At 44.0% G+C, this 18,493-nt stretch overlaps 1 protein-coding gene across 1 annotated transcript; it reads right to left on the bottom strand.

Annotated features, from left to right (window-relative positions):
• Nucleotides 1-630: 630 nt before the first annotated feature.
• LOC104404268 (lipid phosphate phosphatase-related protein type 5-like) lies at nucleotides 631-14,591 on the bottom strand (the record flags this gene model as incomplete). Its single annotated transcript, XM_010012656.1, has 3 exons — nucleotides 14,403-14,591; nucleotides 3,067-3,199; nucleotides 631-885 (listed from the first exon to the last, which is right to left on the bottom strand). Coding segments are annotated over exons 1-3 (577 nt in total), but the record flags the coding sequence as incomplete, so codon positions are not given.
• Nucleotides 14,592-18,493: the final 3,902 nt, after the last annotated feature.

Here is an 18,493-nt window from a genome sequence, read left to right on the forward strand (position 1 = left end):
TCCAACCCAAACCAGTCCATGATTCTATGAACTGGGTGAGAGGATAAGCCTGGCCACAGACGTACACACACACCATGTCATTTCCTACTGACCCTATGAGGGCAGCCCTCAGCCCACCCAAAGAGCTACAAAGGACTGTGATTGCAAGCACAGGTCAGGGAATAGACTCCCATAGGCATGTGCTGTTCACTACGAACAAGATGTGCTTCTGCCTAAGACTAGAATGACACGCACTCCCAGCTAAGCCAGGCAGAGTAATCTCTCTCTTCCTCCCCACACCTCTCAGTAGCTTCTAAACCACCTCTAATACCAGGTAGTAAACACCTTTCATCCCAGCCCTGCTCATCACTCCATGTATGAGAGAGAAGAGAGGGAAGAAGGGCTGTATTGCCTTGTAGCCCACCTCATTGCAGAGTAAGAGCCAAGGCTCAGAGAACCACTCAATGTGTGATGGTCAGAACGAAGTCCAACTAATTAAATTCTCCAAGGGCTCACAGTAGCTCGGAGAAGGTTTGCACACATAAAATCAGCCAATAGTTGTCGTATCTCCTCCCCGTTCCCCCCTCCTCCCCTCACCCCATGAGCTGTTTGCTCTCAACAAATAGAGTGACATAAAACAGTACAATATACTTACAGCCAGGTACATAGCTGCATATACACTTAGTGCTGCTTCTTTGGATGGGAATGTCTTTCTGGCTTTCATGATAAGGTCTGGATTTCCAGTACAGGCATGTACGCTACTGATGAACTGTGTGTACTGTTTACATCCAAGTGCTGTATAGTTGGGTTTACAAAGTGCAAGAAAATGTGGTGCAAGATTCCCTGTTACTACTTGTCCAGCGTTTACAAAGATGTCCGTAGCAAACAGTCCAAATGCGTAAATTCCTGAGGAGGGAAACAAAGAGTTAAAGTTACCGAGAGCTTCACACCAGGGTAAACATATTATAGGATTTATCATGGTAAATACCAGCTCCTTCCATTTAAAAACATGAAAACCCCTCGTGTGTACCATACCCTAAAGATCCTGGCTCGTGTTGATGTACCTACACAACTACAGCAACAACACTGCAACGTACCTACACACCTGATGTCTCTGCACCCTTCAGAGGAGCTTGCTCAGCTCTTGCACAAGTAGCTTGCTTCCCTAGGCCCCATAGCCATGAACCTCCACAGTTCAGAACAGCCAACCATACCAGTGTCTAACTTTTACCCGTGTTCACTAAACAGGAGTGACAGAGGCAAACTCTTCACCCTATAAATCTGCTTCAGACCCAAGGAAGTCAGGCCGTGATGGAGAAGTAACTTGAACAGTCACAACACAGACTGGACATCATTTTCTCTTCCCCTGCAGCTGTAAAGGAGCTGAAGTACTGAATAATTTAATATTGCCATGCATGAGTTGTCTTCATCTCGCCTGCTACTGGGTACATCTCTATGCACAGCATATTCATCACAAGATCAGCACAGGGAGCTGAAGATCTATATATCAGAGGAGCTACTTATGCTAAAGAGGGGTTTTATTCTGAGATGTATCAGCAAGCCATTAAACACATGTACTCAGTCATTAGCATGGAAATGCCTGTATCTGATTACTTAAAAGAAAACAGATTTCTGCTATGCTGATGTCCCTTCCTATCCCTTTGGAAGCAGAAAATGAGCTCTGTAAGGACATGCAAACACAGCATCCTGACTGGAAGGCAAAGCTGTCAGCTCCACGCTCAAATTCAACCTGAGCTACAGATTTCCTCCTGGATTTCCATGGGCAAATCACTTCACCTTTAAACCACACTTCATAGTGTGAGTTCTGGCCATTCCCAACTACACGGGGCACCATGAGGGCTTTTTCAAGAGGTGCACCACAGCAGACACGATCCCACAGGAACATGTGGGTTTGTAGGGGCCAGTTGTTTGCCTCAGCACAGCCAGAGGACTACGGATGAGCTCTGGGACACTGGTCAGCAGTGTCACACTGACATCAATCCGCTCTGAGCTGCTTGACACTGCTGAGCCAGTGGCTGCACAGAAGGGCCCTTTCAGCAAGCCCTGGGGGTGAGCACTGCCCCACCATAGGAGGTCACATCCATCGCTTGGTGTGAGTGGAATGGGTGGTGATGCCTCAGTGCTCAGAGCAAGGAGAACCCACCAAAATGGAAGGAAATGTGGGCACTGACTGCACACAGGAGCAGGAGGAGCTCCTCATCATCGCTCTCCACCTCCTCTGGACCTATGCAAGACAGTTTGATTCTGAATGACTTTAGCACTCCAGCAAGCAATGGTGCTCCCAAAGGCAGGCTGAGCTGTTACACAAACACTGCAAATACAGACACAGCTGCACATCCCCTCCTTTGCCCTGCGACTGGGGCACACAGGAGGAATAGCTGCCCCAAGGCTTCCTTCCTCCAGCTGCTTCACTCAGATACAACCATCAGTGAGAAGCAAACAACATCAGTGAGCCCTCTATGGCAGCCCTGCACGCACTGAAAAGCAGCATTTGGGAATATCCAACAGCCATTTGGAGCAGTGGTACTTCCCCCTCTGAACACATTTACAAGGAACTAAGTTGAATCTCATCTCTAGATATCTCATATCTACTAAGGTCAATGGGAGAGTTACAGCTGACGTCAGTGGAGCACAGATTTTGCACAGTTTTCTACTAGGGATTGTAAAACAATCTCTAGGCTAAGAAAGTACCTAAACCACCTTTCAAATGTCCCCATGGCTTCAACTTTGGCTGCTGTATGTGTGCATAACCAAAAGAAAGCTATCAACTATAGATACGGCACAAGGATATCTCCCTTCTCCAGGCCTGCTGGTTGTTCTTCCTCCTTGTGATCCCAATTCCTTCTGTTTTTACTGCTGCTTCTGCTACTGGGTTTTATCCCAACTTCCAAGAAGCATCAGTTGCAAGAAGCATCAGTTGCTACCCAAAAGGAGAGAACTTGCTGCACGCGAGTTAAGACTACATGTGAAGTGGTGTGTGGCTATGTGAACATTTCCCCTGGGTCAAAACGAAGACATAATCAATCATAATAATCATAATAAGGAAAGCATTAATTTTGCTCATACCAAGGAATCTGATGGTCCTGCGCACCAGTGGGTTTATATAACAACAGTCTCCAGTTAATATTGTTTTCTCTTGGTTTTCAAAATCCTTTGTAGCTAACTGTAGACAAAACACTGCAGTTTCTCCAACGATAATCTTAGGGAAGGAGAAAAAAGGGGAGAGAAATGGTACATCAGGTTACAGCAAGTCAAACATACTGGTGTTACAGAGATGGCTATTGCATCTTACAGAAGCAAGACCAAACCAGCACAAAATGATAACGTCAGTGAACCAAATGTTAATCTTCTTATGAGGGAAACATGTGTTATGGCTTGTTTTACTTTATTTGCATTAAAAGAGAGTAAACTTCTATAACCAGGACTTGGAATCAACATCAAGTAGTTTCCAGAATGAGGGGAAGGAGAATGAAATCTGTTGGTTCCACAACAGCAGATAACACAACACACAAGATGTGGACCAAAGCAAAGGCCTCGTCCTGGAAAACACTGAACATATCAGTTCCCACAGGGCTTTCAGTGGCACCCAGCACTTCCCAGGGTTCTCAGTTTTGAACCATGGGGTCTATGGGGGCGAATCACAACAGAGTTCCTGCTCGCATCCGAGGACTGGTTTGCCAGGAGGTGGTTAACAGGGGTTGATGCATATTTTGCCAGCTCAGTTTATGAAGTCTGGCTTTAGCTTTGTTCCCGACGCTTGAGCAAAGTGTCACCACTGATAGTTTAATGTTAAGCATGGCCTCTTTCACATTCATGACACCAAAATGTATTCATTTTGGTTCTCATGTCTACAGATCGTTCGCATTTCGGTTGGCAAAAAAGAAAAGAAAGAAATGGAAAAGTACAGATTTTGAATGCAAAATATCCCCTCTAAGATGTGCAAGAAAACACGACCTTTTATTTACTTATGATAGTTATGGCGTTGAGATTTATTAGCCAAAGCCCAGCCTTAAGCATGCATCTATCTAAACCCATGACACGGAAGTAGGTGTTATCATAAGGAGCAGAAGGGTCTAATACTGACCACTGTGTTCCGACTTTGATTCACTGTGGGACTTAAAGGCAAAGCTCTTCCAGTAAAGCTTATTGCTAGGTATATCACACTGGGATAGACAGGAATGAAGAGCAGCAAACTGAAAGTCTTATTAGTGTACAAACTATACAAGAAATAATGCCATCAGATTTGATTCCATGCAAGGTTTTCCTAACCCTTTGACCTAGCAGGACATGAGACCACAATAGGTCTGAACAGTTCTACACACAGCACTGGTTACAAAACCAAAACCCAACAAAACCCCCAAAACCCACCTGCAGAACAACTAGGGGCGATGGCTCATAAGCACAGATTGTTGTCAACAGAAAGAATATGATTAATGGCCCTACTTATTTGTAGATCTACACAGATAACTTGGGGCTAAAGTGTGACACACAGAGGAAGAAGGTACAAATAACAAAAATCATTGTGGTGGCAAGCATGTGAAAAGCAAAAGCCAGTTTGTCACAGAAACAGTCATCATCCATTACTTCAGACAGGCTTTAGATCCCGGTGGAATTTCTAGATGAGAAAGAAATGTCAATACCTGAAGTAACAACTATCCTCCTTCTACTTGAACACAAGCAAATTTTCAGCACGCTGAAGTACATTCCTTCATCTATAATCAACAAGTGATGAGTACATGTATGAAACATAACCTTGAAATCACAGTCATCGTTCTGACTATGATAAGGAGAATTCAGCCCAATGATCCCTTCAGCTTTCATGAAAACAACCAACCACAAGCCCAGTTTCAATAAGATTCATAAAGGTGAGAACTGAACTACTACTGTTTTCACTAAGAGTTGCAGTAACTCCCTCCTTTCCTCTGCAATAATGAACCACCAAGGGTCTGTGAGATACAGTGCTCAACCTATGCAAGAACACCAAGAGCAAGCATGCCAGCAAGCTCATCTCTCCAGCTCTCAACAGAGTCCGGATCTGCTGATCTAGGAATACAAGGTCTTCTTGTTGGCAGGTGGGGAAGTTGGAACTGTTCATTCACAGAAGAGGAGATCCTCGCTTCCAGACTTGCAGCAACCAGGTCCGGGCTGCTGGCAGCAATTCTGCCTCATAATTTCCTGCCTTTGATGGTGAGCTGGATGAAGCTCTGCTCCAGGAATAGCAGGGAGCGGTGTTCGAGTTCTGAGCGGAGCAAAAAGGCTCTCAGAGTGGGTACGGAGGTGCAAGGGTCAGAATGATGCAGAACTTGGCTAAAGACAAAACCTTTGCTATTTTAGGCCTAGTGCTCTACCCTCAGCAGTAATCAGTGGGACATGCCACTGAGCACAACAGGTTTTCATCTCTATCCTTCTGTGGCTTGGCTTTGCTAGAATCCTTCTGGAATTTGGCAATCCACACAGGTTCTGTATTTTTCTGCACTGGCAGCTGTTCCTCCTCCACCCTTCAGCACAAGCACTGCTTACCTCAGCCATCAGCCTGTTGAGCTTCCAGAAACAAAGGAAAATCTTTGTCAATCTCCTTAGTCCCAGGAGAGAGTCTGTCTCCCAATGCAATCCTTCTTTCCGGCACCACTGGCAATAATCAGCTCTGCAGGGCAGGGGAAAAGGAGAGCGAGGGATCTCCTTCTTGCCCATTAATACAATTCACATGCCTGGTATATCCCAGGAAGGAACAGTTTCTGCATTCCCTCTGGCACAGGGACCACCGTTAACCCCTTCCACTACATATGCAAGTTGCAACCAGTCAGCAAATGACATGTCACAGACCAGGATTACTTGTAGGCGTCTTGACTGAGGCTTGGGGCACCAAGTTCTTGCAGTATTCCAAACCTGACAGTGAAGGACTGGGATGGAGAATCTGAAAGCTCTGACAACATCAGCTTTTGGACACAGCTACAAAAGCTCAGCTATAGAAATAGAACTTGCAGTGGAAAAAGTGAAGGTGTTAGAAGTGTCTTTCATCTTATTCTGTCTAAGAGGGTCATACTACTTTAGATCACTGTGCAGATCTCCTGAAGAATTATCTATATTAAATTCCCTAGCTTAACAGACATTTTAACAGCTGTTAAAAGCAGAGGCCATCCATCCCCGAGGCTGAGGAAACCTTTTGATATATAGTTATAGCATGTAAAGTATAAGGAAAAGAGCAATTTTCACCTGAAGACTAACAATACAAATTGCAGGCATTGCAGCTTCCTAAAGACCGTACATCTGAACTATTTTCACAGTCCTTACATAAAAAGGCAGGGTACATAACTGTTACAAGAAGGAATAAGACACGAATGATCACCCTACAAGCACTGGCCTAAGCTCTGATGGGTGATGATCAGGCCCTTGATCTACTACAGCTTCCCTCTGTAAGCTCCAGGGAAGGCCCTTAGACCCAGTTCCCAGTATAAAGTGTAATAGGAACAACACAAAAATCACCCTACATAAAGAGATTTATTATTAATACATCCTTCACAACTAGTGTTTAGATAATCATTTCTTTTCATGGAAGCACAGAAAAGAAATATTAACCCAGCAGAATCTGAATTCCAGGAAAAGTTCTCGTATCCATCTCCATGGCAATCGCATCCTGTCTGCGATGTGACAACCCATTCAACAGTCAGGAACAGTGGGAGGAATGAGATCTAAAATTAATATTTCTTCTTATTTCACCTCTTAGCTCCTGATTAATTTATAAGCCGAGTGATTTCCATGGTGGTTTTGCACTAGTAATATATTCATTGCCAACCACCCAATACCCCTTTCCTTGTTTTCCACACAGGATACTTATAGCGTTGAGTGCTCATGTCCTACACTGATTCCTTCCTCCCAAATAAGTTCAGGTTTTCTCTGTATTAGTCATTTTTCTGAATTCAGGCAAGCTGTTCTTAGCTTTAACACTGCATGTCAATTCAGAAACCGAATCGGTCCCTCCCAAAACCATCTATCAAGTATATTCCGAACTGGGTTCTACATTCCAAGCTCTTTTTCAACTGGAAATGTCAAACCTGACTCATCCCAAATCTCGGAGCCAGAGCAACTCTGACCTTGTTGATTTTCCAGTGTACTGACTCCATAAACAAACTTCCCCTAGTGTCAAATATGGTTTACAACAGCCGGCACCCGTATAAATACATGACCTAAAATCTGTACTTCTGAACTACTACTGAGATTTATTTTATGGATTGCCTTCTCACGCATGATGTGACTGACGATCAAAACGCAGGATTCAAGCACAAATCGAACGTTCATTTGGCTGATAAGCTATCTGAGGGTATAGGAATGCATTTAAACAAGATAAATCCAGAAGCTTAAAGTTGATAATCTCCATTTGGGATTAGTAATGGAATTTTCTGCGTAAACATTCATAGATCTTTCCAGATAGCACCTTCTTTAGGGCATACAAACGTTCATGAAATATTTCATAGGGGCCAGGGAACGTGGTAGAACACACGACTCCCTCTCTGCCAATTCACAGGGTTATGCTGTAGCTACAGCAACCACTCAGAGAGATGAGTAATGCTGAAAAACAGCTATTGCGTTAAAAAGACCACTAAATACTCATCCACGTTCTGAATTTAACCAAGTTAAGAAGAGCTGACAATACCGCGCACTGTAATTTCTCTTTGGACTTGTCATTTATCGCATTTCTCTCATTTAGGCATGACCTGAGCCCCAAACAAGGGTTTTGCAAGGCCGTTGTCAAGAAAGAACATGGCAAGGGATTGTCCCTATGGGGAATGAGCACCTCGGGCAGTCCACAGTGCTGCTTTTCTCTCTAGGATGAACTTCCTCGTGCTTCCTTAACAGTCAGGAAGGGAAGCTGGGAAATGGAGCTAAAAATCTGGGGGATGAGCTCTGCATCTCTAGGCAAATTGTTATCATTTCAGTTGCATGGGGTCCCCCCCCCTTCATTTCACTTACAGGTTCTCACTTCGAAAACATGGGGTAGATTTCTTGGTCAAATATGGTTTCCACAGGCTTCGTGGTTCCTGGCCTTTATTTTTACTTTACTTTATCTTTACTTTTATTTTACTTTCTCTTTACTTTTAGCAATGGGCTATTTCTGGCCTGTTTCTCCTTGAAAAATGCCACCAACATACCCCAGAGCACAGTGGTCTCGAGAGTTCAGAGAATCGAGCAGCAGAAACCTCGGTCTTCGGTGATGCTGTAGCTAAGCTCCACTGTCTGCTTTAAGCTAAAATTGCTGTGTGAGGTGACAGCTCTGGCAGGAAAAGCAGCAAGAGTATTTCCAGCAGTAGCAATTTCAAGTTCATTATGCAAAGCTTTCCCTCGAGGCTATTTTCTTTGTGTTTTTCTTGTTCTCATTGCTTCTTGCTTGCTTAAAGCTGACAGCAAATGCCCCAGTTGATTTTCACAAACCTACATTTTTCTAGGGGAAAAAAAAAATGACCAGTGGTTTTGAGGTATATATTTGGTCATGGCCATTTACAAAAGAAAGATAGCAATATAAGATTACATACCTAATAGTCAAATATTATCTGCTTCTGTCTCTGTGCTGCAGAGTATGGCTATATGCTACTGAACACTAATACTACTCTTTGCCATACGGAGCACACATAGTCAGTATGTAACAACAGTAAAGGTTGCTCACTTCATGAAGTCTTTGTTGCTATTTGAAAGTAAATGGCACATAAACCCCAAGCACTGATAACCAGGGTGCTTCAAGTGAACCCCAAGAGTACATATTAGGCAGAAGTTCTTCCTTGTGAGGGTGCTGAGGCGCTGGCACAGGGTGCCCAGAGAAGCTGTGGCTGCCCCATCCCTGGCAGTGTTCAAGGCCAGGTTGGACACAGGGGCTTGGAGCAACCTGCTCTAGTGTGAGGTGTCCCTGCCCGTGGCAGTGGCTGGAGCTGGAGGAGCTTTAAGGACCCTTCCAACCCAAACCAGGCTGGGGTTGTATGATAATCACAGAGACATGGACAACCGCATCATTCATTGAATTATCTTCATTCACTACCATATAATGGATGAAAATGAAATATTTTTAAGTCCAGTGTCTCTAAAACCAACCATTTCACTTTTCTCCCTCTTTATTGTTTCCTAACTGAGCAATTGCTCGTGGATGCGAACAACATCCCCTCCAGAACACGCCTGCCTCACCCAGCAGGGAAAGCCTCTGCACAGCAGCACACTGTCACCAGGGCTGGAACCCCACGGTGCTAGAGCAAAGCTTGGTCACCTAGAAGATCATTTTGAGAAACAGTTACCAGGACCCTGCTATTGTGAGTAACTAAGAGAAGGGCTTTGTGCCATCACCACAGAGGGCGAGTGCTGGTGCCTGACAGCAGGACCTGCATTTGAATCATAGAATAGAATCACAGAATGGTTTGGGTTGGATGGACCTTCAGAGCTCATCCAGTCCAATCCCTGCAATGAGCAGGGACACCTTCAACCAGAGCAGCTTGCCCAGAACCACCTCCTGCCTGGCCTGGAATGTCTCCAGGGATGGGGCATCCATCAACCCTGGGCAAACTGTGCCCGGGCCACCCTCATTGTAAAGAATTTCTTCCTCACATCCAGCCTGAACCTCCCTCTGTCAGTTTAAACCCATCACCCCTCGTCCTGTCGCAACAGACCCTGCCCAAAAGTCTCTCCCCATCTTTCTCATAGGCCCCTTTTAAGAGCTGAAAGGCTGCAATAAGGTCTCCCCAGAGCCTTCTCTTCTCGAAGGCTGAACAACCCCAGGAGAGGTGCTCCAGCCCCATGACCATTTCTGTGGACCTCCTCTGGACCAACTGATGCTCTGCAACAGAAGCAGAGGGACAAGCAACCAGCCTCATGGGGTGCTCTGGCACTGCCTTGGTGGGACCATTTGCTCCATATTCAGCCTGCTTCACCCACTGTGCTTGCCATCCCATCCCCTCCTCATGGCCACGAAACCTTTTATATTGCTGTGAGATGATGAGTATCCGCTGCAGTTCTCCACTAGGAAAATAAGCTTCAGTAATGCTGACATGTCTGGGGCCCAAGGAAGTGTCTGGTACCCGACTCCAAAACTATCTAACTGCTGTCATGGTTTCACAATGCTGAGACAAGTATTCTCGGTGAGCGCATTCCAAGAGGCAGTGGGTAACAGACTGCGGTGAGAAATTTGGGCTTTTCTCTTTTTAGAAACTAACAGCCAAAAGGAAGGGGGAAAAAATAATTTAATCTAGAGAAAATTCTCCACATTAAAAAAAGAACAAAACCAACCCCAAATCTAGTCATTTTGGTCTGAAAATGGTGAGAGGAAGAGAAAAGATTGAATTCAAACCTGCCTTCGAAAAGCATCAATTCACATTTCAAAAGATAAAGTTACTTCAGGCTAAAATACTCCAGACAAGGTTTTTCATGTAGGTTTTAAGTTGCTCTCATTTTCGTTTTACAAAAACAAGGGTGTCATTATCCTGAGTTCCCGAGCTCCACAATTCACTCTACAAACACATCTCCTTAGGAAGATGGGCTGTAATATGACCAGAGATCAACTTGATCTCTGAATGATACCTAAAAAAGGTTGTTGTTACATACAAGTACTTCATTTGGGATGTTGAAAAAGAACTATCCATCAGCCGTGGAGGGCTTTTGCAGGTGCTTAGCTTCAACCTTTAAAACACCCTAATACTGGAGAAGGAAAAACAAAACGTTCCCAGGCCTACCATTTATCTGCCCCATTGGAAGATGAATTCCATATGGCATGTTCAGCTCTGCACTCAGCTGTATCAAGGAAGTCTTCTATTGGACTTCAAGTGATGCATGTGAAAAAGACTGTGGTTCCTTATGGCTTGGCCTTGGTAAACCCCTTTGTTTCTTGCCAGACCAAGAAAGCAGTACTTTGTTCTGTCTGTTGAGAGAGATTGGTTTCTTAACCCTTCCGCGCATCTTGAAAACATCATTCCTTGATGAGCACAATCCCAACGCTTAATGATACCCATAGCAACGATCATCTCCAACAGCAATGTTACTTAATGCTTTAAGCCTTAAGTCAGCTACACAACTGCACTTTTCTACCCAGGATGAACAGGCAGTTGCAAAAGTCAATATAAATGGGCTTTCATCCCTGTTTGAATAAAAACTGATCACATAAAAGGCATCTCTTAAAGATTCTGCTCACAAAGTGGTGGTTTTACAGTCAGCATGTGACTAGAGCCAACTGTTCCCAGAGGCTCAGAGGAAGGAGAAGATCTGAATTTCCTGCTTTTCACACTGTCTTACTTCTATCTCACTTCTGCTCAAGGCCAACCACGTTTTGGAGGTACATTATTCCTGTGATCAGAAATGCCATCACCACTGAACAACTGAAACTGAAGGGCCACTGTATCAGTATCAGCACCCTGTGTTTCAACATAACTATGAGAAAACCATGTTGCACGTATGATTAATACCACAAAAATAGAACCTGGGTTTTTGTGGCAGAACGTGTGCCTGCAAAACATACACACGGGAGTGGTTTTTACTCGTGTTTATTATGTCAATTAGGATTGGATTCATAATGCTAAATATAAGTAGGCAGCTCAATAAAACAATTCTACACTTTTCTATTAACATAATCTTCACAATACAATAGCTTTCACTGAAAGCACATAACTAGCTCCACTCCTATAATGGCCTCTGTACAAGCATCTCTTCCTTTACAATTATCTTAGGCTACAGTACAATTGCCAACCCATCAACTACAGTAAGGTCATTATCTTCTTCTAGTTGAAATCAAAGGTAATTATCCCCACTAACTCCAAAGGGGCTGGATGAGCTGTGAAAACCTATGGCACTCTAGATTAAAAGCAGCACTTTAGCCAAAGTGGGGAAACACGTTAGCTATGAATGCCATCCCAAGAAGATGAGAAAACAAAACTAGGAAGCTAAGCCAGTTTTACAAGGGAGTAGCACTAAATAGTTGGGAAAGAGGTTTAACAGGTCCGATAAATCAGAAAGAAAACTCTACACCTGTAATGCTCACCCCTGACTGCACTACCACAAAACTATTCTTCTTAGAGAATCCTTTCTAGTCTTCACATTGTGAGCATCACTGCAAGGGATCTGACCTAGAAGTCTGACTTTCATCTGAGCTGTCTCACACTGGGGTTACTTGTACATAATAGGTGAAAACCAGCACTAAAGCTACTGAGTAACAAAACCTGACAGCATTAATCCACATTTCTAGTGCCCAGGAAAGCCAGGAAACAAATGACCAAATAAAAGCTTTCAAAGGAGAAGTAGAGACTGTGACTTGTATTGACAGCAACGCAGTCAAAGTGAATGAAACCACAGCTCTACCAAAAGTAACTTCTGAAGCTTCACTGACTCCAGGCAGACCCCTGATGTTATTCCTGGCATGGTCACTAGAGATGCTGGTCAGTGAGAAAGGATGAGAAAGAAAAAGAGAGCAGAAGTACCTCTTCCAGACATGCCTCAAGCAGCCCAGATGCAAACCAATGTGTGACCATTCACCTGCATCTCTTCCCTCAGACTCAAAAGCTGTAATTTCACAGTGTGCAATTATTTCTCCTTAAGAATGTTATCATAATTAATTAATACACTGAAGTGGTGTTTATTAAAAACAGAATCTTAATGAAGGCACAGAAGTGGGAGCAGAGAACTGCTTATGAGCATCAGAAGTTCCAATAATTGCTTGCCTCTTAACAATGCAATGGCAGCGAATTAAGCAGCTTCTTCACAGAACACTGCAGAGTAGCAGCACGTCCCATTTGTCTTTAGTTGACACACATACACATAGACAGACGGCTTCAGGAATGACTCTGTACATCTTGCACATCAAATAGGGGGCATCTACTTTATGGTTTTCTGCAAATATGATCTGCAGCACTCTCGTCACTCCTTCAGCTCTGCTACACACTGTCCATTTTACTGCTCCTGCCACGAATCCAGATGGCTGCAGATGTGCAGCTGGCAACACTATGTTGTCTGACCCTGTTTAGGAGTTTACACAATGTAGTGCTTGAATGGAGAGGAAGTCCCAAGTGCCCTCATTAGCACAGCAGCCAATGAGCTGAAATAGGAGCAGCAAGAGTGGGAAATCTTAGCAAAAAATTCCTAGTACAGGAAATGCCTACAGGACAGAGGGGAGATTGTGCGCTTTGCTGTGAGGACAGCAGAGCATAAAAACAGCTCTTTTAGGCATGCAGGGGTATTCTGAAAACTAATTGTGAAGACTAGAGGCCAAAGTAAGCCCAGCTACTCTTCTTCGCTATGCGACTGTATCTCTTTCCACTCTTAAAACAGGGCATAATGCTTTTACCTTACTGCTTACCAAAGGGTCACCTCCTTTGCACTGTAAAATCATAGTAAACGTGTTGATGGTTTAATAAAATCTCTTAAGAAAAGCTCGTGTGGTGAGAGAAGTGTCTTAAGGATGAATGAATCTATTTAAGAACTTCAGATCCTGGGAAGCTTTGACACTGGCTGTCTTCAAGGCAGACTTGAGAAGAGCTGGCATTTGGTCTCCTCTGTGAAGGCAGTAAAGGGGTATTAGATAAAACACATGATCGTTATGTAAATGCACGAACATCCATTGGCTTTTAATTAGTGGTGGATGTAATCGCTCATTATTTGAGCAATTGAAGTTACTACTAGAAAGAGAAGTTCAAAGCACGCTGTGTTGAAAGGTGCTTTCACAAGTTCAGTGATATGATACCTGTTCAGATAGCCTGGTGTGTGAGCTAATCCTTTCAGGCATTACTTCTTTGCCACTGCATTTGAGGTTAAAAACACAGGTGAACTAAACTATGGCTACAGACCGACCATGGAAACACGACTGTTTTGCGGCAGCATGTTGGGCATACGCACATCTTGAGTTTTTAAAGAAAGAGTCTCTGGTTTATGATTTCCCTCTATTTCTAATCAAGCAACAATCACAGTCCATTCAGAAGTAAAACTGCAATACTGCCTCTTAAAATGAATATGGTTCCATACAAAGATTCAATCAGCATTACAATACAGAGGTCCAAGCAGCATCACACTCATTCCCATACACTATTCCACCTTGCTAGTTCAAGTAGCACTGAAGCTTGTGATTAAAACTCACCAACACCAAGATAATTAACTTAAAATTACTACCTACCTAGCTCTTGTTTAACTCTTTTCATGCCCAAATCTCCCAGTGCTTTACAGAGAAGCCTACTTTCACAACTGGCACATGACAGCTAGGCAGCAAAGGCTGAATGAACATCCTGCTTGGGTGGCCACATCCTTTTATCAAGGCAAAGCCTTATAGAGCTCCATACGTTTATGGTGCCAGCTGCAGATGTCCACGATGTCCTCCTCACATACCCCAAGGCCACTGTGCGTACAGATCTCATCTGCCTTTGCTAAACGCTCTGGAAAGGGTGCCTCTGACTGACTTCAGCCAAGCGTGAGCACTTGGCAAAGAGGGCAAAGAGGGCAAAGAGAACCACTGTAACAGCCAGACTGTCCTCACCACCATCCACATGAGCATGCTCGTGGCCTTCAGCCAAATGCAGCACAAGCTCCTCATTCCTCCCTCGGGCCCTTCGGATGCTCGGACTCACATCTGTGCAATCCGAAAGCATGAAGGCGGCAGCCTCAAGCCTGGCCAAGCCCAGATATGCCCCAACAGGTCCAAGGACATCCCCCCCCATAGGAAGAGGAGAAGCAGAAACTGAGCAGTGAAGAGGTTTTGGACACTAAGATCAATCTACGTAAGTATGATCAAACTAGTGCAAAGCACATGCTGAAACTTGGGCATGTCCACATGTTGTTCTGCACAGAGATGAACTTCTGCACATCAGACATCAGCACTATGACCATATGAGGTCCCACCAGTCAGCAAAGCCATGTCATCTCTCTGTGCACCCACTGTGTGAAATAAGGTACCATATATTAGCCTGAGTCTTAATCAAAGCAGGTCAAGCTCAAATACTTCACCTCGTGCTCCCCACAGGCTGCAAGTTGCACATGGTTGGTTACTGCACCTCAGCCGACCCACGATTAACAAATCTTTAAGCAGAATTAATTCAGTCATGTCTAAGCCCTAAATTGCTATGGACAGGTCACAGAAAGGCCTTGCACTACCCAAAATAACAGTGCTGGAAGCTGAGTTCCACTTCCTGGTTCTAATAGTTAATACTTGATTTATAAAGGGGCAAACTACAAATTGACCCAAAAAAGTCCTCATAATATCATTCAGAGTTTGAGTAGCAACAACGAAGTATGATTCAGATCCCTTTTAGAGCCAGCATGAGACCTACCAGCCTAAACCAATGGGTGTTCCAAATCTTATCTAGAGAAAGGAAAAAAAGACTCAGGACAGCAGGATGCTGTTGAGCTGACTTCTGATCCTGACAGGTTTTCTTTGTATTATTTAGAAAACAAAAGCCTCTAGTTTGGGAATGAATGCCTTCATACATGCTCCTTAACCCTTACATGGCTGAGAGGCAGGAAGGAATATCTGCAGAGCAGGAAAAACACTATTTGTAAAGAAAAAGCCCTTAAATGTGGTTCTGAGCAACCTGATCTAGTTGAAGATGTCGTTGCTCATTGCAGGGGGTTGGACTAGATGAGCTTTGAAGGTCCCTTCCAACCCAAACCATTCTATGAAAACACAGCTCTGCTGCATTTGTAATTGGTTGTACATTAATAAGTGCATAAGGTTAATATATAATGGATCATAATTATACAATAGGTAATTATGATACATTTAAACAGTACAGGCAAAATGACAGGGAACAGTGTATGTGGTCCAGCATGGGAAGCAGAAATGTAATCCACAGCTTTCTGAGTATAACCAGAGGGGGGGTTTATGGTGGTTCATACCCCAGGAAATAGCATCCAGGATTGAGAGTCAGTTTGGAAGCAGTACTAGATAATTTATTAGATTAACAGTAGATTATGTCTACACACATAGACTAAGTTTTCTACTGCAGATTTCTTAGTGCTTTCCATTGAAAATAAATCTATTCTCACCTGCAGATGTATAGAAGTGATCTTATCAAAGCTGGTTGCTGGTCAGAGATAGCAAGTGCTATCACTTTGGCTTTCCTTGGCCCTCTCCACTACCACGTTCACTGTACCGTGGGTGAATATTAAGCACTAGCATATTTACAACAGATCTTTACCATTAAAGCAGCACATCACTTGTACATGTGCTGGAGATGGGGTACCTCCACCTCAGCAAGGCTTTTTATCTGTGATGGGTGAGGTACCACACCTCAGCTAAATAAGCACCATGATGAAAGCTGGGCCATCCCTCTCTACAATCTACCCCAGAGATGCTGCAAGGGCACTGTAAAGCTCTTTAAACATCACACTGCTTTTAAGGCTGAAAAACACAACAGCTAAAGCTACTTACAGTTCTGCTTTGGCTGTCATTTATTATGTATCATATGGACCCCCATCTCCCCAGTCCTGCATGATGCACAACGAGCAAGAATTGTTTGGTTGAGAAACTGATTCTTACTTCAAGTGTCTATTTTAGATGACAAACAACGCAGACAAATTCCCCCATCGTGCAGGATTAGTTGGATTAACAGTTTCTCACTTCAACATAAGTGCACTGCATCGTTTAGAGGACAAGCAGGCATTCAGCTGCTGCAAACAGCCTTGTTCACATCTGCTTGCCACTTTCCTTCCAGAGAGCCCATCAAGGGATGAAGCATATGGCCTCGATAGTGTTGCTGTTTGTAAATAGCACCATAGCAAGCACAGCAGAAATTATACATTCAATTGGAAGTTCAGATATAACTTCTGCAGGCCCTGCTCATATCAACCATCACAGCACAAGAGGAAGACATCCAAAGAATTCCCAAGAAAACCCACAATGGTTCTGAATCTTTAATCGTTCCTCTTAGTTACAGCTCTCTTAGATCCATGGGTTTATGGTGGGATGAAAACAGCATCAGACTATCAAACCATGTATTTATCTTGCCGTGTGTCCCAACAGGCCAATGGTGACATCTGCTACACAAAGTTACTGCAGACTTAAACCGTGTGATTTCTTTCTCATTCCTAAATAAAGTCACAATGCAATTATCCCTTCTCAAAGGAAGGGCACGACATAAATTGGCACTCAGCTTTCATACCTCCTGCTGGCACTCCCCCCTTGCTGAAGTCCCCAGCACCTGCACATCCAAAAAGAAGGGCAGCAATTTTTACGTATCTTTTGTCTTTTTTCTCTTGTCCCTCCTCCCCCTAAATGTGAGAATGGAAGAGAAAAACAAACAAGGAAAAAGAAAAACCAAGGAAAAGAAGCTGCAGCTGCACCCATAGGCTGAGACCAAACGGGCCCTTCGAGAACAGCACGATCACAGAGCAAAGTACTTGGGCAATTCCTTCTTCAGGTAGTCTTAACAGCTGGGAATGTGCCAACAAGAAAAGGGTGCAGAAAGACACTTCAGCTAATCGAAGATATTCCTGGATTATTGAAATAGGTCATATATCAAGAAGGTAAAGTGTCTGCATGTACAATTCTCATCTTCTGTTGCACTGCCATCATCATTCCAATAAGAGCATTGGGAGATGGTCAAATCTTGCAGCTACCTAACCTAGCCAGAAAAGCTTATTGGTACAACACAGAGCAACAGCACAGCTTGAACACTTTGCTGGATGGCTCCTTCACCTTGCTCTGGAAGATGTACATAAAAAATCAAACATGAATACTGTACTACCTACACTTGGAATGGTTTTGCCCTGTAACAGTGAGCTGCTGGCAACTCTGCAGCCTTGTATTATTTATCAAGTTGCCTGCATTTCTTTCTGGCAAAAGTGACAAAACAGCTTAGGCTCCTTCAGGATGCACCGAGGCCATTTCTATTTCAAGTAGCAGAGCAGGAGAAAAGTCTGGTTGATTTTGCCCCTGTGCTTTAGTTTTTTCCAATAGTATAGAATCCTAGACTGGTTTGGGATGGAAAGGACCTTAAGATCATCTAGTTCCAACCTCCTGCCATGGGCAGGGACACCTCACACTAGACCATGTTGCCCAAGGCTGTGTGCAACCTGGCCTTGAAGTACCAAACTGCCTACAGAAGCTAAAGCGACTTGGTACCAACCATGTCATGGCTTGTATGACAAGGGGACATTCTTTGATGACTACAGCCTGTTAGGGAAGGATGGGATCCACCTGTATAGAAGAAGCAAGGGAATCTTTGGCAGCAGGTTGGCCAACTTGGTGAGGTGGGCTTTAAAATGAAGGGCTTGGGGAGCGGGGTCCAAAGTGGCAATGCTCACACCATCACATCCAACTGGGGAATAAGCCAACACACGCAACACGGGGACTAAACAGGAAGAATTAGAGCTGGGAGTACAGTGATAGGGCCATGACCTCATTGCAATTACAGACATGGTGGGATAGCTCTCATGACTGGAATGCTGCCATGGACAGCTACCTACGTTTTAGGAGACATGGGCCAGCAAAGTGAGGTGGTGGAGTTGCTTTTTAGGTGAGAGAGCATCTGGAATACATCAGGCTCTGCCCAGG

This window comes from Nestor notabilis, unplaced genomic scaffold, assembly GCF_000696875.1.
Source record: "Nestor notabilis isolate BGI_N333 unplaced genomic scaffold, ASM69687v1 scaffold19304, whole genome shotgun sequence".
Lineage (NCBI taxonomy): Eukaryota > Metazoa > Chordata > Aves > Psittaciformes > Psittacidae > Nestor > Nestor notabilis.